The sequence below is a fragment of the Theobroma umbraticum genome, unplaced genomic scaffold (genome assembly GCF_002168275.2).
Source record: "Theobroma umbraticum cultivar Fairchild unplaced genomic scaffold, ASM216827v3 scaffold_67.0, whole genome shotgun sequence".
Taxonomy (NCBI): Eukaryota; Viridiplantae; Streptophyta; class Magnoliopsida; order Malvales; family Malvaceae; genus Theobroma; species Theobroma umbraticum.
The window spans coordinates 8,574,995-8,598,943 of NW_018397262.1; the positions used below are offsets into that span (position 1 = coordinate 8,574,995).

The following is a 23,949-nucleotide window of genomic DNA, read 5'->3' on the forward strand; positions in this document are numbered from 1 at the left end:
TTGCTGAATAAGAAATTATACATTGATTATCAAATCAAATATGTGGTTAAATCATTTTCTTTTAGAAAGTAAATTTGAATTTATTTTTCATGTATTAATATATACGTGTCCGAATCTTCTCTATTAAGTAAAAAATCATATATTAATTATTAAATTAAATACGTGTTTGAATATATTTTTTTTAAGTAAAAAATCATACACTAATTATTGAATCAAATATGTACTCGAATATATTCTTTTAAGTAAAAAATCATATATTAATCATTGAACCAAATACGCGTTACCATGTAAATCATTTTATTACTGTTATAAAGCAGCCTTAACAAGACCATGGCAGAGTCAGTGCAGTTTGCGGCTGAGAAAGTCATATTCTTTGGCAGAACACTGCAAAGTTTGAGGTAGGCAAATGCCAAACTGTAGGAAACGACAATCTTGTGTTTAGTGTTTTTCTTTGCGGACACTGCCATTTTCTGTTCAAACACCTTCTGTTCCACATGCACTTTCCATATCTTATTAGTACTTTGTTTGTTCCCTGTTGTTATAGTAAACGACCATATCTTTCAGTTTAGTTCTGGTCTCTCCTTGCAGGCAAAAGCGAAGACATGGTTGATATCAAAGACAGGTTTAAGCAGGTCTTCTCTGTGCTCAAATCAGAGCTTCTTAATGACCCTGCTTTTGAATTCACTGATGATTCTCGCCAATGGGTTGATCGTGTAAGTTCCATTTTCTCTGTCTCTCTGTTATCGCCTGCCTTTTGGTTAGTGAGGTTTTTGCCGTGTGAATTACGTTTGCTGTGGATGGTTTTGTATTGGGTTCTTCTTGTTCGTAGTTACAAGGGTAGGCAGGCACTTTCCGTGCTTCTTTGTTTTCATGCTGTTGGTTTCAATCTCGGTTAAAGTTTCATTCTTTGTGGGTAAAGTTAGGCGCTTTTTGCTTGAACTTGTGTTTGGAGTTGGATAAAAGTCTGAATTGATTCTAAATTGTAAGGCTTTTGATGAATTCTTTGTTCGTCCTGGAACGTTGGGATGTTCGTGTGAAAAGGAAAAAAGGATGTGGCAGTAGAATATTTGGTTTTGAGATGGAAAAAACATGACTACTCTGAACTTTGAAGTTCATCAGCTGATTCTTGAAACTTTACCCAAGCCTGCTAGCTATGCATTATGAACCTGCAATTTTTTTTTTGAAAAGTAGAATTCATTCATAAAGGAACAAAGCTACAGCCAAAAGGAAGAGAATAGCCTCCAGGAAAAGCTGTACAGACACAAAAATCAGATCTGCAGCAACAAAACCAACCCCTGCCTTCCCCAGAAAAGCAGCATATATATCCCCCATCAAACAAAAAGAGGTTAGCAAACCTCAACCAAACAGACAGAGGTGATCTTGTCAAGCACAAAACCAAAAAAAAACACCTACACAACCAAATATTCATTTGCCTACTTTTGTGCGTATGTATGCACTCTAGCGTTTATAGTGTATCTATCCCAATTAGATTGTGTGATCTTATGAGCTTTAACTAGTTTCAGTTTCAGGATTTGTCATCATCCCTCTCTCCATATGCGTAATTGTAAATCATGATTGTTCTGTTTTCTCCTTCTGTTGCAGGTGGTGGAGTACAATGTTCCTGGAGGTGTGGATTAATCACTATTCTCAAGGCCTCAAAACGCAGAGTAAAAAGGCTTTGTATCTTTTTTTATAGGGTGCTTACAGATTCTTTTGTTGGCAGGAAAGCTGAACCGAGGGTTGTCTGTCATTGACAGCTACAAGTTATTGAAAGATGGAAAAGAGCTGAGTGATGATGAGTTTTTTCTAGCATGTGCCCTTGGTTGGTGCATTGAATGGGTGTGGCTGAAGGATACCTAAACTTTCTTATTGATCCTCATTTTCCATCAATAATCACTACAGTTGTTTCATTGTTGCTGTACAGGAACTGACTTTTTATCATTATTTGTGCAGTTCCAAGCATATTTTCTTGTTCTTGATGATATTACGGATAACTCTCAGCTGCGCAGAGGTCAACCATGCTGGTTCAGGCTTCTGGATGTAGGACATAATAAGAATGATCCTCCCTTCTTAGTATTACAATAAAAGCATGTTACTTCCTTTATACTTTCTGGGGATAAATTTTTGTTCCTGTCAAAGGACTTGGAAACTTGAGATAGACCAGAGCGGCTAGCTTTCTCAATGTTTATGGAAATTCTGACTTCTGAAAGTTTCATTATAGGTTGGATTGATTGCTGTCAATGATGGGTTAATTCTGCGTAACCACATCTTCAGAATTCTCATGAAGCACTTTAAAGGAAAGCCTTATTACATGGATTTGCTGGAATTGTTCAATGAGGTGAGTTTGTTGTTGAACTTGCTGCAGACGGCAGTTGATCACTTGGCTTTTGATATAATCAGGTCCCAACTGGTGTACTGAACTTGTATTTTTGTTTTAGGTTGAATTTCAAACAGCCTCGGGGCAAATGATAGACCTAATCACCACAATTCCTGGGAAGAAAGATCTATCAAATTACTCATTGTCAATGTAAGGAACTACTTTGAAATTGTTGAAGTTAATGTAACTTCAGTGCAAATTAGTATTCTTTTCAGTATTTTCCACATATCAACTGAGTTGTTCCCATTGCAGTTACCGCAGGATTGTTCAATATAAGACGGCTTATTACTCATTTCACCTTCCAGTGAGTAAACTTTCCATGTTCCTCAAGTGAAGCAATTTATAGTGTTATCAACGGCCATTCGAGCTTGCTTCTAGCATACATCTTGGTTATTCATTTTACAGGCATTTAGCTTCACATCTGTTGTCATTTCACTGTATCAATAACTCTTCCATATTTTTGGACAAATGATCTAAAAATTGCAGTTTTATATCAGGATATGTTTAATCTGCTTTGACATTTCATTGCTTCTTATATCTCCATACAACCAGGTTGCTTGTGCATTGCTTATGGCAGGAGAGAATCTTGACAATCATATTGATGTGAAGGACGTCCTTATTGAAATTGGGACTGTTTTTCAAGTACAGGTGAACCACTAATGGCAAGGCTATATTTCCTGTCTGGAAGCACCTTCTGTCAGCTATTAAATAAGCAAACATCTTTCTTTTCTGCTTTTTAGCTGATAAATCTTTTAAATTTGTAGGATGATTATCTAGATTGTTTTGGTGATCCTAATGTCATTGGCAAGGTGAGTTTCAGGGCTGTGCTACTGTGGCTGTCTGGTAATGCAATCGGTTTGAATAATTAATTGTCTTCTTCTCTATTAGGATGGAACTGATATTCAAGACTTCAAGTGCTCTTGGTTGGTTGTAAAAGCTCTGGAACGTGTAAATGAGGACCAAAAGAAACTGTTATTCGTAAGCAGGAATCACAACCCCTGACTTACCATTCTCTTTGTTTTGTAACATTTCTGACTTGCTCCATCTATACGCGTTTCATTTCCAGGAGAATTATGGAAAAGCAGATAAAGCATGTGTTGACAAAGTGAAAGAGCTCTATAATGCCCTGGATCTTCAGGTTTTGTCCTATTTCCATCTGCTTCTGCTTCGCCATTCATGACCTGCAAAATTTCTTTGACAGTTGTTTCTGGTGTTACTTGCAGGGTGTATTTACGGAGTACGAGAACAAGTGTCATGAGAACATAATGAAATCAATTGAGGCTCATCCAAGCAAAGCAATACAAGCTGTGTTGAAGTCATTCTGGAAGAAGATATACCAGAGGAAGAAGTAGAAACTTCAGCAGAGAACAAAAGAAGAACAAACATAGTAGACTATGTGGTTCTAATCTACTTAGTGTTTCAGATTATCCGAATGTAGGGGAATAAATTGTCTGTCTAAGTACCTCATTTACATAGCATCCCGATGTCTCTTACATGGACTAGCTAGCAAATCTCTAGGGATTGGTAGCAAAACTGAGGGCTTGAGGAAAGCTACATGCCTGCCATTTGCTTGTTGCAGGAAACTATATTTGAGTAAAACTTTGTGTTGGAATTATGTTATGAAAAATTAAATGATTTTATGCTCATGAATTGGATTCCCATCTTGGACACACAAAAAATTGGTTTATAGTATGTAAAACTCCTAGGATGTTACTGAGGGAGTTTGTTGGCATATTTTGCAGGGCATGTGTCAGTAAATTCCATTGTGGAAGGCAAAATATAGAAATAAGTGGTTAGAAAATTAATTACTGATTAGGTGTTTAACCACATGTTCTCAACCAACAGGAAACCAAAATGCAAGTTTTTAGCAATTTAAACAACTTTTCTTTTTGTCTGTCACATTCTTATTTCTTCATTGGAAATGAGCTCTTTCTGATTCATCTTTGGAATCATATCGGAAACCCATACTCCATTTTCACAGGCTCTTACTTTCCTTGACAAAACATTCTTAACAGGATCAAGCCAGGACCATTTCTTTTCAAGAAACTTTGGGGTGATCTTCCCTTGGTTCCCCAATTATCAGGTAAGCAAACCCTTGTTCTTCTTCTTTTCCTCCATATCCCATCTTCATATCTTACATCATGAAGGTAGAGTTTTTCTTTTGGTTAGCAGAATGGAACATAACAAGAACATCTGTTTCCATTAACTAGAAGTCAAGATCTGCATGATCCAATCCAAAAATATAAGTTTTTGTTTCTTCGGATTTGAATTCAAAACCTGCATGATCATTGAGGTAATGGGTGTTAGAAGGAATCAAAGTTTTGGATGTCATAACATTGTAAGTGCAAGCTCCTATTGTCAACAATGATCTTGTTAATTCATGATCTCATTCCAAGAACATAACAATAACACTTTTTTTTCCCTGATTTGAATTCAAAACCTGCAAGATTATTTAGGTAATGGGTGTTTAAGAAGAATCAAAATTTTGGATCATGATCTCATTCCAAGTGCAAACTCAACATTAAAAAGCAAGCAATCATTTTTCAGGATTTTGATCCTGTTGATTCATTGACATGTGACTATAAAGTTGTTTTTTGCATATTCTTTGAAGTTTACACCAAAAGGAAACCATGGACGAGAGGGAGGAAGCAAAGCCACCAAAGATTGACTTGAAGGGCAAGAACAGTAAGTTCTCTGTACCAGAAATCAACTTGGATGAAATCAAGAGGGATTCATCTATGCATGTCTCGCCTCAAGGAGAAGGAACCAAGCCAGCAGGAGGAAGGTGGAACTGCCTCTGTTCTCCGACCACGCATGCTGGGTCCTTCAGGTGCCGACACCATAGAGCTTCTGGCATGAGAAGGGGAGGCTCTGTCGGATCAAACCTTGCTTTGCTTGGTACCACCAAATCTGAACCCATCAGTGATTTCTAATAAGCTCAGTAGGCTGCTCCCAAAGCGGCTCCCTGTACCAAAGCTTTTTGAGTACTCAAACTGTTGTTGCACGGTGATGCAGTTGTGATCTCCTGAAATTAACGTATCAAAAGTCGCAAGGTGTATTTAGTTAGCTTTAATGGGTTAAATGTTCATCAGAACTGTCTATTTTATCGAATTGCATGAGAAATTTGCTTTGTACTATCTTTTTCCTTTCTTTCGCAGGCTTTCATGGCCTCTTACTTCCCTTGCATCTCTCAGCATTCTCTCATTTTCTCCTGTGCTTTCACGTTCAATTTCTTCGGGTGGAGGGGTATCCAATAGAAAGAAAGTTGACTGTCCATGGAGTCCTTGAGTTTGATTCGAAATGTCAAATGTGGGCCAAAAAAGGCTTAAGAATAACAAGCCTGGACGATAGAAAAGAAACCCTCAAAACAAACTACCAATGACTGGTCTCCACCATTAGGTTAAAATGCCTGATTCATTCCCATTCCTAATCTGCCTCTAGAAAGATATACATTTGGGTAAATTCCGTACGAATGAAGAGGGCAAAAAAAAAACGTGAAACACTACATTGATTCAACTCAAAGAATGAAAACAAGAAAAACTGATGGTGCATCTCAAATTTATTTTGTTGGTCTAATCCAAGTTGTCTCCGAGGTGTTGACATTCCCATAGTAGACCTGTTTCGAAGTTTCATCCCAATAAGCCTGGTGGAAGAAAACAGCAAGCAAATGAGGAAATTCAATTAGAGCATATAACAGAACTTTAGAGCCTCTCGAAATAAGCAACCAATGCTGGGAAAACAGTGCAACATATACCTGCCATCCAGAAGGAAGATCTCTTGACAGTTCATCTAAATCAGGTTGTTGGTTTCCATCAGGAACCACCTCTGAGGGAGTCTCTGCAGCTCCTTTGGCCTTCTGTGATCTCCTCCGCTTTACTTTCTCACGCCTATATTTATCATGTTGAAAAGGCATATTACCAAAAAGGGCCAAAACAGATATAGGCATATCACCAATTGGAAAGATCTACGTATAAGAGCATATTTTATGCAATTGGAAAGATCTATACAATGCAGATGTGGATGAGAAAAAGGTAGTAACAGTGTAAGATCTATTTGAAATTCAGTCTTCATGTTCCTTTTCACCTAGCTGAGACTAGCAAAGATGACAAAAGCAGCCAGAAAAAGATGAGGAAAGAAGTCAACATATATAATATAAAATCCATACCAATCACCACCCAAAGGCTGAAAATTTGCATTATCTTTAGCCTCTCCACTGGCAATTTGCTGGGCACGCCATTCCTGCAATCAAAGAATAGTAAGGCACCAGAACCAGTGGCAAGGAATAAATAAGCAAAAAACAAAGGTTCATTTTACAGACCTCTATTTCCCGTTGTCGCTTTCTTTCCAACATCTCATAGGGATTTTCTGGCTCATCTTCTGCATTCTCATGCAGTTCCTCTTTGGCAGCTTTCCACTGATAAGAGAGAAAAAATAATTCTAATAATTTCAGAAACAAACTAGATTAAAATACCAACAAGAAGGAGATAAATCCCCAAACTCTGAAACAGGTAAATCTTCTACCTTATCCACCAAACTCGAGACCTTCTTATTAGACCTCAAGGAGGATGTGGCAGCAACTGTCCGTTTTTTACTTCGTGCAGCTGACAAACAATACAGAGTCACATGTTGGTCAATTCCAGTAAACAAATGTCATGACTGTCATTCGTAAAGTTTTCAAGTACAGGTACATCACTCAGAAAAACCAATAATTGTTTGGTTCATATGAAGATTTGACTGTTATGACAAGCCTAGATCATTACTTGAGTTTCTCCACATCTTATCACCATATTTTATATTAAATTAATACATAACACTTTCTGGCCCAAAATAATACCTTTAGATTGAACCTTTGGACCTGATGATGAAGCTGCAACTGCGGCAGATGCAGCGGCGGCAGCAGCAGCAGCAAAACTTTCTTTAACAGAAATGGTTGCAGGAGCTTCAATAGTGGCCAAAGTAGAAGAGATCCCCGCTGATGCTACTTCAGTCTTATCACCAACAGTAGGAACATCGCCTCTCACACCAGGTCCTGCTACTGCAAGTTCATCATCAGATCGAACTTGACTTGAAGCAAGAGTATTGTATGTTATAGTGCCAGCTTCACTGTACAACTGAGTAGATTCTGTACCAACAGCTACAGGCACACAAGTTGCCCCTCCGCCTTGAAGGTCATAAAATGTCACAGGTTCAACAGGATTAACAGTAATTGGTGCACTTTCAGAATATGTGTTCGGAACTGCTTGATAGTAAATTGAGGCTTGGGGTGCAGCAACTTGACTTCCATCAGAATGTCCATAGAAACTACCGATTGGGACTTCACTAACTGCATGTCCATAATACTGATAACTGGAATCAGAATAGGTTAGGTTGTATTGTTCTGCATAGGTGAGAGGCACAGACTCTGCATAAGATGGGGGAGGAGGATATGAATGTTCAGGAGGCTCATCAGGTGGTGGTGGAGGAACCTGTTCATTATCAGGAGGAGGTGGTGGAACTTGTTCATTATCAGGAGGAGGTGGAGGAATCCACTCCTCATCTGGAGGTGGAGGAACAGCTGAGTAATCAGCAGTTGGATTTGGTTGCTCCAGGGTGGTGGGGGATACATCTCTGAGGGACATGGTGCTTGCTGGGATTGACTCTTCAACTTCCATGTCCACATCCATGTCAACATCCTCTCCAGCGAGCACTCCAGTCTTAGAATTAGCTTCACCAGAAAGAGTATCTTCATTCACCAGTTGACCTATTTGGGCTTGACTTTCAACATGTTCAGTAGGTGATCCAAAAGAAGGAACCTTTACCATACATGCAGCATTGCTGGAGGGAACTGGATTTTTTGAATCACTATTGACTACTGTCAATGTGTCAACATCAGTAGAAACATGAGAAACGTCAGGTGTAGAAGAAATTGGACTGTAACCATTTCCATCTGCTTCAACTTCATTGTGCGTACTTTCCTCTGACTTAAGCTTTTCTCCAAAAGAGGCAGGAGTTTCTTCACCCTCTTCCATAACGGCTGATTTTGCAAGCTGGTAAATTTTATCATTAATAATACCCTCAAGCTGTTTTAGCTTCCTTTCACAGTGTGCCCAAAAAGGTAATAAAGATGATCCATATGAAAGCAATGACTTGATATCAGAAAGTCTAATCTCAACTTCTAAAATACAATTAGACATCCAGCCCTGACCTTGCAGGTCGTCTTCAGACCTGAAAATATTTTTACTATTAGGAAGACAAATAACAACAAAAATTAAAGAAATTCCAGTCTTCTACTTTTAAACAAAAGTAATAATAAAACTATATTGGCTATAAGTAATAAAATATAACTGGATAGCAAAGGAAGAATTAAAGCAATTAGATATTCCTTACACTTTTAGTGACTTCATTCTCTCTAGCAAACACTTCCCCTGTTTCAAAAGATGAGTAGAGAGATCAATTCCTGATTTATTTTCATCATTAGCTAAAAAATTTTGTACATAGTTCCCAGAGCCACTTAAACTCCCATCAGTCAAATGAGCATCAACAGCATCTGAGCTACTTTGAAATTCACTTCTATTGACATCAGAGGTCCAATTGTTATCTTTCAGAGCTTCACTTTTACATCCACCATCCTGCTCATCTAACTGCGGCTCATTATTTTGAGGAATCAAATTGCCACCAGTTGGTTGGGCACTTAGAGTTGATTTGAAATCTTGTGTACCCACTTGAGCAGTCTCCATATTTTCAACAGTAGGAGCCATCTGGTCAGAAGTTGATAGGTTTATTGGGGCCAAAATATTAGGCACCTCCCATGAAGTTTCACCAGTTTCAATGTTCCAGTAGTAATACTGATTACTCTCTTCATGCAATACAATCCTCCAGCCTGAACCCACATCTCCAATGACCTGTACTTCAGAAGTTCCAGCAACAGATATTTGTTCTGTAGAATCATTCTTCTTGACTGATTCACTAGCATCATCAATATCTCCTTCTCTATTATCAACACCCACCAAGTTCTGGATAGCATTTGGAGTAGAATCTCTCTCTGTGTTCTGTTGATTGACCTTCAGAGTATCACGACCTCCTGCATCAACTTCCATGTCTTTGCAGGTCTCACTGAGAGGTCCCTTAGCCTAATCAAATTAAGCAATGAGAAAGTGAAGGAAAAGGAGCTTCCAACTATCAAATACATTAATGAAACAAATTAATGAAAACTATAAGCCAATCTAAGTTAACAAGTTCCTAATCTAACCCACAATGTTCCCACCATTTTAGTTAAAAGAATGAATTCCACTTTACAAATCATGGAATTGAGAAATAGAAAGAATAATGACCTAACTGCAGCAGCCAATACGGCCAAGCTAAAGTCGTAGCAAGCCCATCTTGCTTTCAGTTTAAAGAAGAGGGCTAAAAAGAGAAAAGGTTCACAACTAGGTCCTACCAAGGCATAATTTCACAAACAACAGTGAGGGAATCCAAAATTACCTGGTCGTCATGGTCAGATAAGGAACCATCTAAAGTGCCATGTTCTAGTCTTTTCTCTGACTCATCGTCCAATTCATCATCACTGTACTGGCCAAGTAACAGCAAAGGGTTTGGTGGTTGTTGACCTGAAGACACAACAGTAATATGTTAAATACTTTAAAACAACAAGTTTATATACTTAACGATTGTCACTATATCTAAACCTAAAAACAGAGAGTGAGAAAACATTCATGTTAAAAACCAAGGTAACATCTTCCAAAAAAAAAAAAATGAAAGGCTGAACAAAAATCCATATGATAAATTTGACAAAAGCATTAGGACCATTCTATGAGCAATTCATGACAGCCACCTGTTACACATCAAAGAAAAATGTCAGTGGAGGGCATTATGTAAATAAAGACAAGAGACATACGAACCGAGAGATAAAATTTTCCAGAAGAAATCTGCAAAACGCTTTGATGCAGCGAAATAGAGCATAACAGATTGGGACTCATTCAAAATATCACATTGGTAGGGCCCCGATCAGTTCTGTATGAATGTTCCCAAGACCACAGCCACACCCTACAATCTGAAAACAAATTCTGGGGGCAAACAACATAATATGTCTGGCATAGATTCCATATTTCCACCAAAAAAATGTAGACCACTCATGCCTTCTCTACATAGTCCTTTTGAAGAAAACTGACAGAACCCACCTGAAGAAGATGGTGAATTGGGCAACCCAGAACCATGTTTTGGTTCCCCATCGACTTCTTCATGTACTGTGGAGCCACCCAAATCTTCTAAAGGTTTCAAGAATAAAGTCAAAAAGTTAACACTTCAAACATAAACCAATATAAAAATTACAATTATTCACTTTCTAATAGCTCTAAACTAACTTCTTCAACTAATATCTGATTGCTAATTTACTGAAACAACACTAAAAAGCAAAATCTTTCTCAACCATCAAAAAGAAACCATCTTTGCTTTTCACATCTCTCTTACATCGGAAAAAGCAGGAGAGAAAGATTACCAGAGGGTTCCGCAAATAGATCGAGCTTAACACGGCGGCCGGCGTTGCTCAAAGCAGCTAGACGACGCTCCTTTCTCTTTCCCATAGATTTGATTTCGAATCCTGATAGAACGACAACACCTTTTTTCTGGATAAATTTATCTAGGGTTTCTCCTTCGATTTGGAGAAGTTGAATTTGCGGATTTTGAATTCTATAGCTATACGGCTCCTAAAGGACGCGTCGCGGGTTTTTGACTTCCCTAAATCGAACCGGACCAGTTAATGGAATCGGTTCAAGCAATAATTGCCTCGATATCGAACCGGAGTGATATTGAACCAATTTCAAATAATTTATTATTTAATTTTAAATTATTTTAACATTTTGCTTATTATTTTTTATTAAATATTTATTATGTTTAACACATTTAGCGAAAACTCGTACGTAAATTCAACCTTAATTCGATAGGAATCTATTAATTTCTTATTATAATTATTTATAACTTCAAATTTGTATTTATAGTGTAAATTCAAATGGAAAAAATTATTGCTACCACTTGCTTAAAAGCGTATTGCACATGCTTAAGATGGGATTCCACTTGGACATGAATGATCTCCATTAACCATAAGCTCCATTGTTCTTAAGATGCAGCACCAGCTCAATTGTCAGGACTATATCATGATCTTAGAGGAAAGACTTGAATCTTATATCGAATATGTACTAAAACACAAACTGGGTATTTAAAAACTCAGACCATAAACACGTTTTATAAAACAACTGATAAAACAATATAATAAAACAGATAATATCTTACAAGTTAATGTAAACCGTGACAAACCGCACTCACTCACTGCCAAAGTTGGCAGTAACTTAGATTCTAAACTCGACAGAGATGCAAATAACTTTGCATGCTTCTTTGTTGCCATGACCTTTTTCCTGTCAAGGTTTTGCCAGGCTTACAGTTTATATGAAACCATAAATCCCTGCCCAGAACAACCACATTTTGCAATTGAAATGGAAGGTGGAACCTCTGGGAAACTGGTGCTGACTTGTTTATTTGCTGCATTCAAATTTACATCCATAACAAGAAGGATTCCACATTCGAGGTTATGGTAGAAAAATTTTCAAATGGACTGAGAATTTTTACATTGTAACACCATAAAGAACAATACACACACAATAAATCAGCACATCTGGAAGAGCCAATCGACCAATAACACTGGGAAGAAAGTAAAAGTTTGACATTTTGATATGGACACACATGACGAAAAAATTTTAACCAATGAACCAAAACAACACAGAGACTCACTCTTGGGCAATTTATATTTGAGACGGCAATATTGTCTAGAAAGAAACAAGCCATAATCAAACAGTCTATGGAGCTCGAGTGCAACTGTTCACTTCAGGTATCATCAACTTGTGAGTGGAAAACAAAGCTCGGGAATGTTGTGGTGATGTCCCTGCTCAACAAAACAATCAAGACACAGTTGAAGCGTGAGCACTCATTGCTCACAGCTACTCTTATGATAACCTCCAGCAATGAATAGCACTAAATAGTAAAGAGTATGTTTGGAACTTACTTGAGGTATTGCAGGGTCATATTTTTCAGAAGGGATGGATGTCGCAAAACAAGGCTTCTCCACTCTTCCTTGTCAATCCTCCCATCATGTTTTGTATCAGCTTCCTCGAAGGTCTGTAGGAATGCTCCAAAACTTAAAACATTGAAACTAGAATAGAGAAAATGGAAATTACAAGAGATATGATATGACTTCAATTAAATTAGGTTGAGTGAGCACCTTGTCAATTATACTTTCTATAACATCATCCGAAAGGTTCATGCCAGATTCAGCAAGTGTAGCCACTACCATTTGCTTCACCTATATAAATAAATATATATATATATATATATATATATATATGAACAAAGGAAAGAAGGATACAAAAGATCAAAGTCTGAAAAAACCAAAGTTTTACCTCCTGCCTCTCAATGAAACCTTGCTGCTTGAGATCGTATAGTTGAAAAGAGACTGCAAGAGGACATAAAAGAATTAGGAGAATACAAAGTACTCAGCACATAGATGATTGGAATCCGGAAAGATAATTTGGACATATTCATCCACTACATGCTTAAGTTCATAATTCCTTTTCCATGCCAGTCAATTTACATTCAATCTCTAAATTAACATGATTATGATTGATGACCAAAGAAGTAAATAAAGATCTTGATGCAGAAAACTTAATATTTTACACATACACTCAATCTTATCATCTGTGGGTGCATTTGGATGGAAGACAGAGAGAGCACGAGCAAACTCTTCGAAACCTAGAATTCCATTATGCTTTGTATCAAACAAGTCAAATACCTGCAGTGAGATCAGAAATATATTGACAGCAGCTCGAGCAAGATGCTAATAACTTGAGCTAAAATACTACAAAGATTAGCATGATGATATTGACAAGCATTCTTTATCAAGTATAGAAACAGTATTAATTAACATTAGATAAAATGTACCCGATCAGCAAACAAGCTCTCTTTTTTGTTTGTTTTGAATAGCGCCAATTGAAACTCCTCCTGCGAAGTAGTTATATAAACTAAAACTCAAACACTAAAAAGACGAGGGGGGAAGAACCAATTCAATTGGAGTGATCAAGCTGACAAACTTGACAAACATAACATATAATATTAAAATAAAGAATACCTTGTTTATCAGCCCGTCATCTATCACAGCACTGCTTATCTTCTTAAAGAGCTCATAAAGTGCCTCTATTTCGCTTACACTGACTGCACCAATGTTAGTGAAATAACAATTTCAGTAGAATGACTCCACAGCTAGATTAACACAGGCACAGTCTAAACAAGGTGTTGAATCATACAAAAGCTTTGACACTATCACTCTAGCAGTATGGTAAAAGCTTAACAGTATTATTGAAAAAGAAAAGAAATTTGATAGCATACACACTGTCTCTCTTGCAAGAAGTTCAGGATCGTCAAGACCTCTCGATTGTTTGTACAAATCAATATCGCAACATTGCAGTACAGAAGCAAATAAATGCTTCAGTCCGTCTATGCACTGCAACATGATATTCTCCGCACATCAAAACACTCCATACCTACGCAACCAGAAAAGAGTTTAGAAATCCCATTCGCATCATTCTTTCTCCAAACATAATTAGTCTCAAGGCAAAAAGCAAGTCGAACCTTTTAACCATTTCCTGATCCTGCTGACTGAAGCCTAGATGCCAGAGAGTCTGAATTCAGAAAGTCGTAAACTTGGAGATCTCAGAAAACAATCTGTTTTACAAACAAAAACCAAGATCTCAATCAGTACCAGCCTGATGTTTCTGTTTCCTAGCAATCATAAAATGAATTCCATGATAAATGTTACTTTCTTATTTTAGTACATGGACGTACACATGAAAAATAAGAACAACTATTATTTCATTTTCCATGCATTGAATACACTCCAATAACAACCATGCCATGTACACAGCATATTAAGAAATGCAAAACAGAGGACAAAAAAACAGTGACCCTACCAACAGAGAATTGTCCATTTCATTACATATTGCCCAAAAATCACCAAGCTTTGATAGAGCAATCATATCAAGTCTCTTTAACCATCCCAGACATTGCAGTACTTAGAGAGACATATACGAAACATGGAAATTCCAATAAAACTATAAACAAAAACAGCTCAAAATTGAATACCCATAAAATCAAACACATCAAAAAGCCCATTCGAACTCAAAAACCATAACTTTATCTCAAACTGAATCTGATCAGGATCCAATCTAATCAAATTCCACACACAAAAATAAAAATTGACAGAAAAGAAAAAAGAAACTAAATTTCCCAAAATATGACTTGCGTAGATCTAACAAAGCTTAGAAGTCTTGTTCAAAGCTACTTACTTTAAGCTTACAGAGATTCGAAAGTTTTCAGCTTTCTCAGGGAAACAAACAGACTATAATGAATTCGAGGACCCAAAAAAAAATGGTACCTATTTTTAAGGGGAGAGTGATTAGAGGTAGTATGGAAAAATCTGTGAAACCGGAGGGGAGGATAGGGAAAGCTCTGTGAAGGTGGGGGTGAAAAGGTGGTGATGGAGGTGGAGAAGAGCTGGAGATTTCAATAATTTATATATACATACATGAAAAAAAAATAATTATTATAATTTATTTTTAATTAATTAATTAAATTGAAATATAAAAATGGTAAATTGAAATTGAAAAATAAATAGATAATTATCAAATTTTGACGGTACGTGGCAGGTGATGTTGATACTTTGATGGGAGAGAAGGAGAGGCTGCGTTAGGTTCGACAAGAAGGAACTTGACGAGGACAAGGAACTATAAAACGGCGTCGTTTCGGAGTAGATTTTCCTTTCCTTTCCTTTCTTTTTTCTTTTTTTATCTCCCCTAATTAGGCTTTGCTTAAAAAGGAATTTAGATGAGTTACTAAAAAATAGTTTGGCTTAGCTTAAGAGAGTTAAAATTAAAAAAATCAAGTTTCGAAAAATGTACATATATACTTATTATTGTTCAATAATTTAATTTCAAAATCGTATAACTTAATTTTAAAAAATGTTTTCACATCGGAATAATACTTTTTCAAACTTTATTTTTCTTTTGAAAAATGATTAGTACATGTGATGAGATGCCATTAAAACGCTAAACCAACTATGTCTTGCATTTTTCACGTTATTGTCGAATAAAAGTAAAAAGGGGATGTACGCATTATTTTAGATGAAAAAAATGTTATCTAAATATCTTTGCACTTTAATTTAAAATTATTGGTATTGAAATTAGAGAGTTCAATAATATGTAACTTGGTAAATACATGCATTAAAAACCTTTAGATTAGATGAATTTACTATTAGTAAAACAAAATTGAATTGGTTGAACTTGGAAATAATCTCATATCATTAATAATCAAGAATATGAAATTTACATACTCTGCTACATTGAAATATAAAAATAAATTAATTATTTTTTGTTCCAAAAAGACCAATGAAAACAATGGGTTTTCAATTCTATAAATTAATATAAAAATATTTGTATAATTTAGTACATAAACAAAAAATATAAGCAATCATTTCACAATATTCAGCACCTGAATCATTCTCCAGTAGTATAAATGGTTCCAACGGAGAAGATGGCATGAATACTAGCTTAAGGGGTGCCCTTTGGATTTGATTGCTTGACCAAGATTTAACATGCCCAAATATCATTCATTCCCCTATCCTTGCCTATGCCATTAAGGCCCATTAAGTAATTACGTGTCAATGTTAACCCATTTACAGGCCAAGCCCTGTATTTCCAAACCATTACTTAGAAAGGACATAGCTCTGGACCGCACAGCATTATAAATAAGCATAGGGAGGCAAGAGAGAACTATATAAATATTCCAAAACAAGCAGGATTTGAGAGTTTGCCAAAATTAACCAAAGCCTCTCAAAGGAGGCACCAAAGAAAATGTAAAAACCATTCAGATAACCAGAGCTAAGGGTACCTTCAAATTAAAATGAGACTACTACATAAAGATAAGAGTTCAAACATTAAAACATGTAAGGCCTAGTCAACTTCCTCCATCTTGCTGCCCTCGGCTTCAGCATCAGCATCCTCCAATGGAGGCATGTCAGCATCGGCTTCACCTGCATCCTCATCAATGCTCAATCCAAGTTTCAACATTCTGTGAATTCTGTTGCCAAAGGTGTTGGGGTCATCAAGGCTGAAGCCAGAAGTTAGGAGGGCAGTCTCGAAGAGGAGGAGAACAAGGTCCTTGACAGACTTGTCATTCTTGTCAGCATCAGCTCTCTTTCTCAGCTCTTCCATGATGGGGTTCTCGGGGTTGATCTCCATGGTCTTCTTGCTTGACATGTATCCAGCCATGCTGTTATCCCTCAAAGCCTGGGCCTTCATGATTCTCTCCATGTTGGCAGTCCAACCATACTCACCAGTGACCAAACAGCAGGGAGAATCAACCACACGGTCAGAGACCACAACCTTCTCAACCTTGTCACCCAAAACGTCCTTGATAACCTTGCAGAGACCCTCAAACTTTTCCTTCAAAGCTTCCTTTTTGTTCTTCTCATCCTCACTCTCATCAAGTTTCAGACCTTCCTTTGTGGCAGACACAAGCTTTTTGCCCTCAAATTCCTTGAGCTGACCAACAGCATACTCATCAATAGCATCTACCATAAAGAGTACCTCATAACCCTTCTTCTTCAGCTTCTCAAGGAATGGGGAGTTCTCAACAGCCTTCTTACTCTCACCAGTGATGTAGTAGATGTCACTCTGACCCTCCTTCATTCTGGTCACATAGTCCTTCAAGCTGGTCATCTCATCACCACTCTTGGTGGAGTGATATCGGAGCAATTCAGCAATCTTAGTTCTGTTCTGAGAGTCCTCGTGGATACCAAGCTTGAGGTTCTTGGAGAAGGACTCATAGAACTTGTTGTAATCTTCCTTGTTCTCAGCTATTTCAAAGAAGAGCTCAATGCACTTCTTCACTAAGTTCTTGCGGATAACCTTCAAGATCTTGTTCTGCTGCAACATTTCTCTCGAGATGTTAAGAGGAAGGTCCTCTGAGTCAACAATACCCTTCACAAAGCCAAGGTACTCAGGAATCAGCTCCTCACAGTTGTCCATGATAAAGACCCGTCTGACATAGAGCTTGATGTTGTTGGGCTTCTTCCTTGTGTCAAAGAGGTCAAAAGGTGCCCTCTTGGGAACAAAGAGGATAGCCTTAAACTCAAGCTGCCCCTCAACTGAAAAATGCTTGACAGCCAAATGCTCTTCCCAATCATTTGTAAGGCTCTTGTAGAAAGCTGCATATTCTTCCTTGCCAATCTCCTCAGGCTTCCTCATCCAAATGGGCTTCTGTTTGTTCACCAAAGACCACTCATGTGAGACCTCCTTAATCTTCTTCTTTTTCTTCTCTTCCTTCTCCTTCTCTTCATCAACATCCTCTACTTTCCCTTCCTCTTCCTTCTTATCCTCCTCATCCTCATCATCAGAAATCTCCTTCTCAGTAGTCTTCTCAATCCAGAGGGAAATTGGGTAGCTAATGAATTCAGAGTGCTTCTTGATCAAGTCCTTGAGACGACGCTCCTCAAGGTACTCAAGCTGGTCCTCCTTCAAGAAAAGGGTAATCTTAGTACCCCTACCAAGTTTTTCCCCAGCATCATCCCTGGTGACAGTGAATGACCCACCAGCTTGGGACTCCCACACATACTGCTCATCATCATTGTGCTTAGCGGTGACAACAACCTTCTCAGCAACCAAGTAAGCTGAGTAGAAACCAACACCAAATTGTCCAATCATGCTAACATCAGCACCAGCAGCCAATGCCTCCATGAATTCCTTGGTCCCAGACCTTGCAATGGTACCAAGATTGTTCACCAAATCTGAATAACAGAAACATAATCACGTTTAAGTCCCATTTCACATCACACTCAGAACGACCACAAGTACAAGAATTTACAAAACAATCAAAAACACTTACCAGCCTTGGTCATACCAATACCACTGTCAATGATTGACAGGGTGTTGTTAGTCTTGTCTGGTACAATGTGGATGAAGAGCTCTGGCTGAGCATCAAGCTTGCTCTTGTCTGTCAAGCTCTCAAATCTAATCTTGTCCAAAGCCTACATGACACAATTTTAAAATGAAAAACAATTACTACTAACCCTAAAAAGCTAGCAAAACAACTTTAAACAATCATCCCCAAAAGTATTTCCACATGAATAAAAGGCCAAAGCCAATTCATTTCCATTCTTTGCATAAAACAACAACATATATATAGATTTCTTACACAAATCAGACTCACGCTATCATACTGATTCAATCGTTTACACTCATAAACCATGCAAAAGAACGAATTCATTTCTTTTACTAAGCTTCAAGAAACAGAGATTCATAGCCTATAAAGAACAGAGCATTACATATAAACATCATAAAAACATATATTAAAAACCCAAAAAGACTTAAAACTTTTTCTATCATACGAATACACAAGCAAAACCCATTTACATCCAAGGCATAAAAGATCAGATCCGCAAAAGATAAAAAACAAAACCTCTATATTCACAAGACATGTAAAACAAAAGTAATCAAAGAAAACCAAACGATAAAATAAAAGAAGCTTACATCGGAAGCGTTGCTGATAAGCTCACGGAGAAAGATCTCTTTGTTGCTGTAGAAAGTGTTGATGATCAAGCTGAGAAGCTGGTTGATCTCAGCCTGGAAAGCAAACGTCTCTGTCTCCGCCATAGATGGAAAACTCTAACCCTGATCCCAAACAAACCCAAAGAAACAGGAAATGCGAAAGCGAGAGACGGGTAAGCTAGGGTTTTAGACAGAGAGAGAGAGAGGGCGACGAAGGTAAAAACAGAGTGAGGCTCTGCTTTGTGCGTAAGGAGACCTTATATAGGAAACCTTCATTAGGGTTTCTAGATCCTTCTATTGACACGCCTTTCCTTTTTATTTTTATTTTATTTATTTTATTTTTTTAATTTACGAACTATGGAGGGCAGGCATTTTGTTTTTCTAGATCCTTCTTTTCTTTTTTAAAATTTCTGACGTGATAAATAGGAAGGTAGGCGCACGCGCGGATCTGGTATTGCCACGTGTATAGTTTATTTTTGATAATTTTTAATGCTTTATTTATACTTTTCTTGATCAATTGGATTTGCTCTTTTTTGGAAGAGGAATTTTCCCCTTTTTCTTTTTTTTTTACTTTTTTTTTTGGTTTTATTATTAGGTTACGTAGAAGGTAGGGTAAGCATATTTTCATTTTAAATCGAAATCCATTTGGGTTTAGTTTGTTTTTTATATTAATCGATAGAGTCAAGATTTTAAATTTAAAATGATGAAAATGAAAATTTTAATATTTATAAAGTAAAATTATAAAACTTTTAAAAAATAAAAAAAAATCTTAAAATTTTAAAATAAAACAAAAAATATATAATTTTTTAAAATTTTGAAAGACGGAGGCTCGTACGCCTTCCCTCCGCCTCTGCGATGGTTCTATTGGATCTCATGATTTTATTTTGTTGAAGATATATTTTAAATTAAAAATATAATATTTATATTTTTTAAAATATAATATTTAAAAATTAATTATTAATAGTATATTTTAAAATTATCTTATATATAAATATTAAAACCAATCAAATTGATATAAATTAATTTTATTTACTTATAATTATAATGAGAATGACTTTAAATATTTTTTTAGAGGAATTTGATTAATTTGTTGATTATAAATTTTATTTTAAATTTGGAATAAAAAATTATTGTAAATAGTGATAATAATAATAATAATAATAATAATAATTAAAATGAACCACAAAATTGTGGACGTTTACCGGGTCAAATATAAAATGAAAAAATAATAAGGAAAAAAAAGAGAAAATATTTTGTGATGTGGCATAATTAAGATTATTGGTTATGGTGCTGAAAGGTTGATCAGATTGTTCACAGACAATTGCACCCTCAGAACTGATCAACTAAAGCTTTTCCATCCCTCCTAACTTCCAACCACTAACATGGCAGTTGCCTCATCCACTGCCATCCAAAAGAACAACTTTCATCTGACAAGAAGCTCCTTTTGTTTCTAAAGAATGCAAGCTCTTCCATTTCAAACCTTAGCTCAACTTCCTTGTGCTTTCAGCTTGCCAGCAAGGTAACTTCCACTGTCTTTTTCTGATTTCAATCTTTGTCTTTTTCATGTCGGAGTTGTAGTCAAGAGGAGGGCAGCCAGATATGCCTATATGTTGCATGTTTTGTGTTTTTCTGTTGCTTGATGATGACTACCCTGAGGGGGTAAAATTATGGAGTATGATGAAATCCCAAGCTTTGTTTTGTTCTATCACACATTCTGAAATCAAATCAAGGGCCAGATTTTTGTTGTTAGGCTCTAATGGCAATGGATTCTGATGAGAACTCATAAGACTTTGCAGAAGTACCTTTTATGTTTCTTGTAAGATATCCCCCCCAAATACATATCAGCACTAATACAAGAACATGGTATTGCAACTTCCTAGTTTACCCCGGCATTGAGTTATGACTAACTGTTGTACTGCAAAACTATTCCTTGAATAGCATCTTCATTATGGTCTTATTAACTTTTGCTTTGAACTGTATTGTGACAGTAAACGGCCCAAGGATGTTATGGATAAGCACTTGCATAACAGATACGCCTCGATAACAGTCAAAAGTTTGCCTAGGAGGGTGTTTTTGCAGCTTATGGGGACTGGTCCCATATCATTGGGCATTAATCCTGTTTTTGCTGCCCCAGTGCAAGAGATGAAGGAACCTGAAGTAATTCGGTAAATTTGTTCTATGTCTTAGATTACTATCTTGCCAGCCCTTTGTAATATCTTTATTCAGTTATTTGGTGATTTTCATATCAGTTCTCATAAGAAGATTGTTATTTTTTGAATTTGAAGTGTCCAGGACATTGAAGCTTTCCAGTGGGGTGAGAATTCAAGGTATCATTTCCTGAAGCTTTCTACCGCAATCTGTTCTTTCTTTCTCCCTTATTGAGAAGGGTACTAAAGCAAGCAATAGCATAGTAAACTTTGATCACTCAGGTGAAATTTTGATCCATCAGAGGTTCATCATTGTCGTTATCTCATTCATTTCATGTGGTGGGGGTTAAAGTAATCTTTCATTACAGTGACATTTATATCAGATAAACAAGAATTATTCTACAATGCTCTAACAAGTGTTCTAACACAAAATTAGCATGCATGTTCTACTCTGTAATATGTCTGATGAACAGATGTCAACAGATATTAGCATGCTTGGTCCTAAACTTTTCTCACCCACTCATAACTTCCATCCTTAATTTCTGAGCTTGTCTTCGTAGAAATCATTGAAGGGGAGGGGCCAGAAGCTCATGATGGAGACTTTGTACAATTGAACTATGTATGCCGACGAGCGAATGGATATTTTGTTCACAGGTAATTCTTATACACTGGATTCTTGAACTTATCTCTTGATTTCCATCAATTAACTGATGTGAAATTTCTTTTATCACCACTTTAATAGTTCAAATCACTATATTTTTGGTTCTATATGGTCCTGTCTGACTTTCCTCCATTCTGTGGATTGCTTTTATAAACTGTCACTGCCATTCAATACAGCACTGTGGATCAGTTCAGTGGAGAAAGCTCTCCTGTCACCCTTCCTTTGGATGAGAACCAGGTATGTTCCTCTTTCATTTTTGCTTGTTACCTGTTCGATTTATCTAAAAAACACAACCGCCACGATTTGTGTTGTTGCCATCTCCAATCTGTCAATAATGCGATTATGGTTTTCTCCCTGGATTGGTTACTCATTATTGCCAAGAACCTCTTCAATTTCACTTGTGGAAGAAAGTCTCCATTCTTTCTGCACCGTTTAAAGTTAAATATTCATCAAAACTCTGGGATCACACCATTTTTATCTTCAAGTATTCTTAAATTGGTTTCCTCGTTGGACAGATTATAAGGGGCTTGAAGGATGTCTTGACAGGCATGAGGGTTGGAGGTATCATCCTGGGGCTATTCATTTCACAACTCCAATAACTGTTTCTGCGGATTTCTTTTTCCGTTTTCCACTTATTTGTAGGTTCCTGATCATTATCCCTGTGTCCTGCAACTATGAAAGCCATATTCTTGTGCATGCTGGTATTGATATGGAATTGCCAACATCATTCGAGGCAACTATGGTTGCTATAATCCATGTACATTTATCTTATGTTTCCACTTCAAGGAAAGTGCAAACTTACTGACCCCAATTTCCACTTGTTTGTACTTTCTTTTTCAGGAAAGAGAAGAGCACTAATACCTCCTTCCTTGGGATACATAAATGAAAACCTGAAACCAATTCCTGACGAGGTTTCACCCTCAAGTTCTCTTAAATAGTTCTTTTCTGTCTTCCGGGCGTGTTATTTCCTCCTTATTCATTCATTCTGTTTCAGAATCAGGTTTTTCAGTAAAGCAGTTTCCCCATGAAGTCAACTACTTTTGTTACATTTGTTGTTTGTTTGATTGCAGTTTGGTCCTCGACGCAGCCTTTTGTCTCATGCAAAAGAACCTTTGATCTTTGAGGTGCAGCTCTTGAAGATATTATAATTCATGGAATATTGGTTTTTGTAATTTTCTGGCTCTTTTTTGAGACTCCCCAGACATGCTCTCTTAAAAACATTCAACAGATTACATGTAATTCCATCACTGAGATTATGAGAAAATGCCATGCAAATTAAACGGTGAGAGTTTGAATCCATATGCCATGCAAGCTTGAATCCGGGTGAAAGTAATTGATCAAAGGGTACTCCCATTGTCCTCCCATGCAAATTTAAAAATATTTAAACATGGAGAAACCATCTAGCAGATATCAAAACCAGGTTGTTGTTCTTTATAAGAAGTGAATCCATGCCATGCAAGTTTGTATCCGGGTAAAGTATTCGATCAATGGGTACTCCCATTGCCCTCTCATGCAAGATGAAACATTTTAAACAGGGAGAAACTGTGTAGCAGATATCAAAACCAGGTTGTTGGTCTTCAGAAGAAGAAATGAATCCATGCCATGCAAGTTTGAATCCAGGTGGAAGTATTTGATCGAAGGGTACTTCCATTGTCCTCCCATTTAATCCGGGTGAAGCCGGGTTTGTTTTTCTTTAGAAGAAGAAGTGAAGAAAATGGTGGCAAAACTATCAAAACCAGAGATTTGTCAATGTACTGCAAGCCAGACATACATTTATCAGAGTCTCTCATCAACTGCAGCTAGGGAAGCTTGTTTTGTTGATGGCAGAAATGGTAGTGCAAAGCTGAAGAAGTGAAGTTCCTCACTTTCCAACATAAGCCAAGGCTGCTGAAGAACTTCTTTAGTAGAAACTTGTCATTGCAAAACCAAAAGGATTCATTTTCAGTTTATGATTCTACTTTTTCAATAAAAAAAACATGAAAACAACTAATGAATCCACCATTTCCTCACCTTTTTAATGGGATAATGAGGAAACGCATTGATTTGAAATACTAATAAATACTATTCCATTTTTTGATAGACTCCCAACAACTTTTGAAACGACACCGTTACCTCGTCAAACTACAGAGAAGAAGCAGAAAAACA

The 23,949-nt window shown here is 36.9% G+C and overlaps 5 protein-coding genes across 11 annotated transcripts; 2 read left to right on the forward strand and 3 right to left on the reverse strand.

Moving 5' to 3' along the window:
- Positions 1–322: 322 nt before the first annotated feature.
- Positions 323–3,968, forward strand: LOC110419423 (farnesyl pyrophosphate synthase-like). 2 transcript variants are annotated; one of them, XM_021432466.2, is made up of 13 exons: positions 323–398; positions 589–713; positions 1,603–1,627; positions 1,724–1,839; positions 1,954–2,040; positions 2,222–2,338; positions 2,439–2,527; positions 2,630–2,681; positions 2,930–3,025; positions 3,142–3,186; positions 3,266–3,355; positions 3,444–3,515; positions 3,601–3,968. In XM_021432466.2, exons 2-13 carry the CDS (start codon positions 603–605, stop codon positions 3,727–3,729), a joined length of 1,029 nt encoding a protein of 342 aa, XP_021288141.1. In that variant the 5' UTR covers positions 323–398; positions 589–602; the 3' UTR covers positions 3,730–3,968. The 2 variants fall into 2 exon arrangements, with proteins under 2 accessions (XP_021288141.1, XP_021288142.1); XM_021432467.2 differs by lacking the exon at positions 323–398 and having other exon boundaries at positions 415–713.
- A 1,771-nt stretch (positions 3,969–5,739) lies between these two features.
- Positions 5,740–11,056, reverse strand: LOC110419421 (WW domain-containing protein). 4 transcript variants are annotated; one of them, XM_089783973.1, is made up of 10 exons: positions 10,851–11,056; positions 10,534–10,617; positions 9,839–9,963; positions 8,744–9,486; positions 7,212–8,581; positions 6,899–6,978; positions 6,696–6,791; positions 6,543–6,616; positions 6,132–6,264; positions 5,740–6,020 (listed from the first exon to the last, which is right to left on the reverse strand). In XM_089783973.1, the coding sequence occupies exons 1-10, from the start codon at positions 10,933–10,935 to the stop codon at positions 5,937–5,939; spliced, it is 2,874 nt and encodes a 957-aa protein (XP_089640099.1). In that variant the 5' UTR covers positions 10,936–11,056; the 3' UTR covers positions 5,740–5,936. The 4 variants fall into 4 exon arrangements, with proteins under 4 accessions (XP_089640099.1, XP_021288137.1, XP_021288140.1 ...); XM_021432462.2 differs by having other exon boundaries at positions 10,534–10,620; XM_021432465.2 differs by having other exon boundaries at positions 10,255–10,620; positions 10,851–10,910.
- An 800-nt stretch (positions 11,057–11,856) lies between these two features.
- On the reverse strand, positions 11,857–14,954 carry LOC110419424 (calcineurin B-like protein 3). Its single transcript, XM_021432469.2, has 10 exons — positions 14,740–14,954; positions 14,027–14,119; positions 13,784–13,938; positions 13,527–13,609; positions 13,340–13,399; positions 13,082–13,190; positions 12,802–12,854; positions 12,624–12,704; positions 12,408–12,520; positions 11,857–12,287 (listed from the first exon to the last, which is right to left on the reverse strand). Exons 3-10 carry the CDS (start codon positions 13,905–13,907, stop codon positions 12,230–12,232), a joined length of 681 nt encoding a protein of 226 aa, XP_021288144.1. The 5' UTR covers positions 13,908–13,938; positions 14,027–14,119; positions 14,740–14,954; the 3' UTR covers positions 11,857–12,229.
- Positions 14,955–16,190: 1,236 nt separating this feature from the next.
- LOC110420012 (heat shock cognate protein 80) lies at positions 16,191–19,231 on the reverse strand. Its single transcript, XM_021433157.2, has 3 exons — positions 18,979–19,231; positions 18,335–18,476; positions 16,191–18,236 (listed from the first exon to the last, which is right to left on the reverse strand). The coding sequence occupies exons 1-3, from the start codon at positions 19,099–19,101 to the stop codon at positions 16,402–16,404; spliced, it is 2,100 nt and encodes a 699-aa protein (XP_021288832.1). The 5' UTR covers positions 19,102–19,231; the 3' UTR covers positions 16,191–16,401.
- Positions 19,232–20,308: 1,077 nt separating this feature from the next.
- Positions 20,309–23,845, forward strand: LOC110420014 (FKBP-like peptidyl-prolyl cis-trans isomerase family protein). Of its 3 annotated transcripts, none has more exons than XR_002445511.1 (8): positions 20,309–20,515; positions 20,985–21,161; positions 21,289–21,323; positions 21,704–21,797; positions 21,981–22,041; positions 22,320–22,442; positions 22,645–22,715; positions 22,875–22,920. XR_002445511.1 is itself a non-coding variant. In XM_021433159.1 (8 exons), exons 1-8 carry the CDS (start codon positions 20,454–20,456, stop codon positions 22,950–22,952), a joined length of 624 nt encoding a protein of 207 aa, XP_021288834.1. In that variant the 5' UTR covers positions 20,309–20,453; the 3' UTR covers positions 22,953–23,845. The 3 variants fall into 3 exon arrangements, 1 of the variants encoding a protein (XP_021288834.1); XM_021433159.1 differs by having other exon boundaries at positions 22,320–22,365; positions 22,875–23,845; XR_002445510.2 differs by lacking the exon at positions 22,875–22,920 and having other exon boundaries at positions 22,320–22,546; positions 22,645–22,712.
- The last annotated feature ends 104 nt before the right edge of the window (positions 23,846–23,949 follow it).

What these genes read in the sequence shown, in the direction of transcription:
- LOC110420014 (XM_021433159.1), top strand. Translation starts at nt 20,454, where the DNA reads ATGCAAGCTCTTCCATTTCAAACCTTAGCTCAACTTCCTTGTGCTTTC. An exon ending in AATGGATATTTTGTTCACAG is followed by an intron (nt 21,798 to 21,980) that starts GTAATTCTTATA and finishes CATTCAATACAG; the next exon opens with CACTGTGGATCAGTTCAGTG. An exon ending in GACAGGCATGAGGGTTGGAG is followed by an intron (nt 22,366 to 22,644) that starts GTATCATCCTGG and finishes TTTCTTTTTCAG; the next exon opens with GAAAGAGAAGAGCACTAATA.
- LOC110419423 (XM_021432466.2), top strand. Translation starts at nt 603, where the DNA reads ATGGTTGATATCAAAGACAGGTTTAAGCAGGTCTTCTCTGTGCTCAAA. An exon ending in TCAAATTACTCATTGTCAAT is followed by an intron (nt 2,528 to 2,629) that starts GTAAGGAACTAC and finishes TTCCCATTGCAG; the next exon opens with TTACCGCAGGATTGTTCAAT. An exon ending in ACCAAAAGAAACTGTTATTC is followed by an intron (nt 3,356 to 3,443) that starts GTAAGCAGGAAT and finishes TTTCATTTCCAG; the next exon opens with GAGAATTATGGAAAAGCAGA.
- LOC110419421 (XM_021432462.2), bottom strand. Translation starts at nt 10,935, where the DNA reads ATGGGAAAGAGAAAGGAGCGTCGTCTAGCTGCTTTGAGCAACGCCGGC. An exon ending in AGAATGAAGTCACTAAAAGT is followed by an intron (nt 8,582 to 8,743) that starts GTAAGGAATATC and finishes AAATATTTTCAG; the next exon opens with GTCTGAAGACGACCTGCAAG. An exon ending in TCCAAAGGTTCAATCTAAAG is followed by an intron (nt 6,979 to 7,211) that starts GTATTATTTTGG and finishes ATTGTTTGTCAG; the next exon opens with CTGCACGAAGTAAAAAACGG.
- LOC110420012 (XM_021433157.2), bottom strand. Translation starts at nt 19,101, where the DNA reads ATGGCGGAGACAGAGACGTTTGCTTTCCAGGCTGAGATCAACCAGCTT. An exon ending in TTATCAGCAACGCTTCCGAT is followed by an intron (nt 18,477 to 18,978) that starts GTAAGCTTCTTT and finishes TGTGTCATGTAG; the next exon opens with GCTTTGGACAAGATTAGATT. An exon ending in TATTGGTATGACCAAGGCTG is followed by an intron (nt 18,237 to 18,334) that starts GTAAGTGTTTTT and finishes TCTGTTATTCAG; the next exon opens with ATTTGGTGAACAATCTTGGT.
- LOC110419424 (XM_021432469.2), bottom strand. Translation starts at nt 13,907, where the DNA reads ATGTTGCAGTGCATAGACGGACTGAAGCATTTATTTGCTTCTGTACTG. An exon ending in TCTTGCAAGAGAGACAGTGT is followed by an intron (nt 13,610 to 13,783) that starts GTATGCTATCAA and finishes ACATTGGTGCAG; the next exon opens with TCAGTGTAAGCGAAATAGAG. An exon ending in GTTTCATTGAGAGGCAGGAG is followed by an intron (nt 12,705 to 12,801) that starts GTAAAACTTTGG and finishes TTATTTATATAG; the next exon opens with GTGAAGCAAATGGTAGTGGC.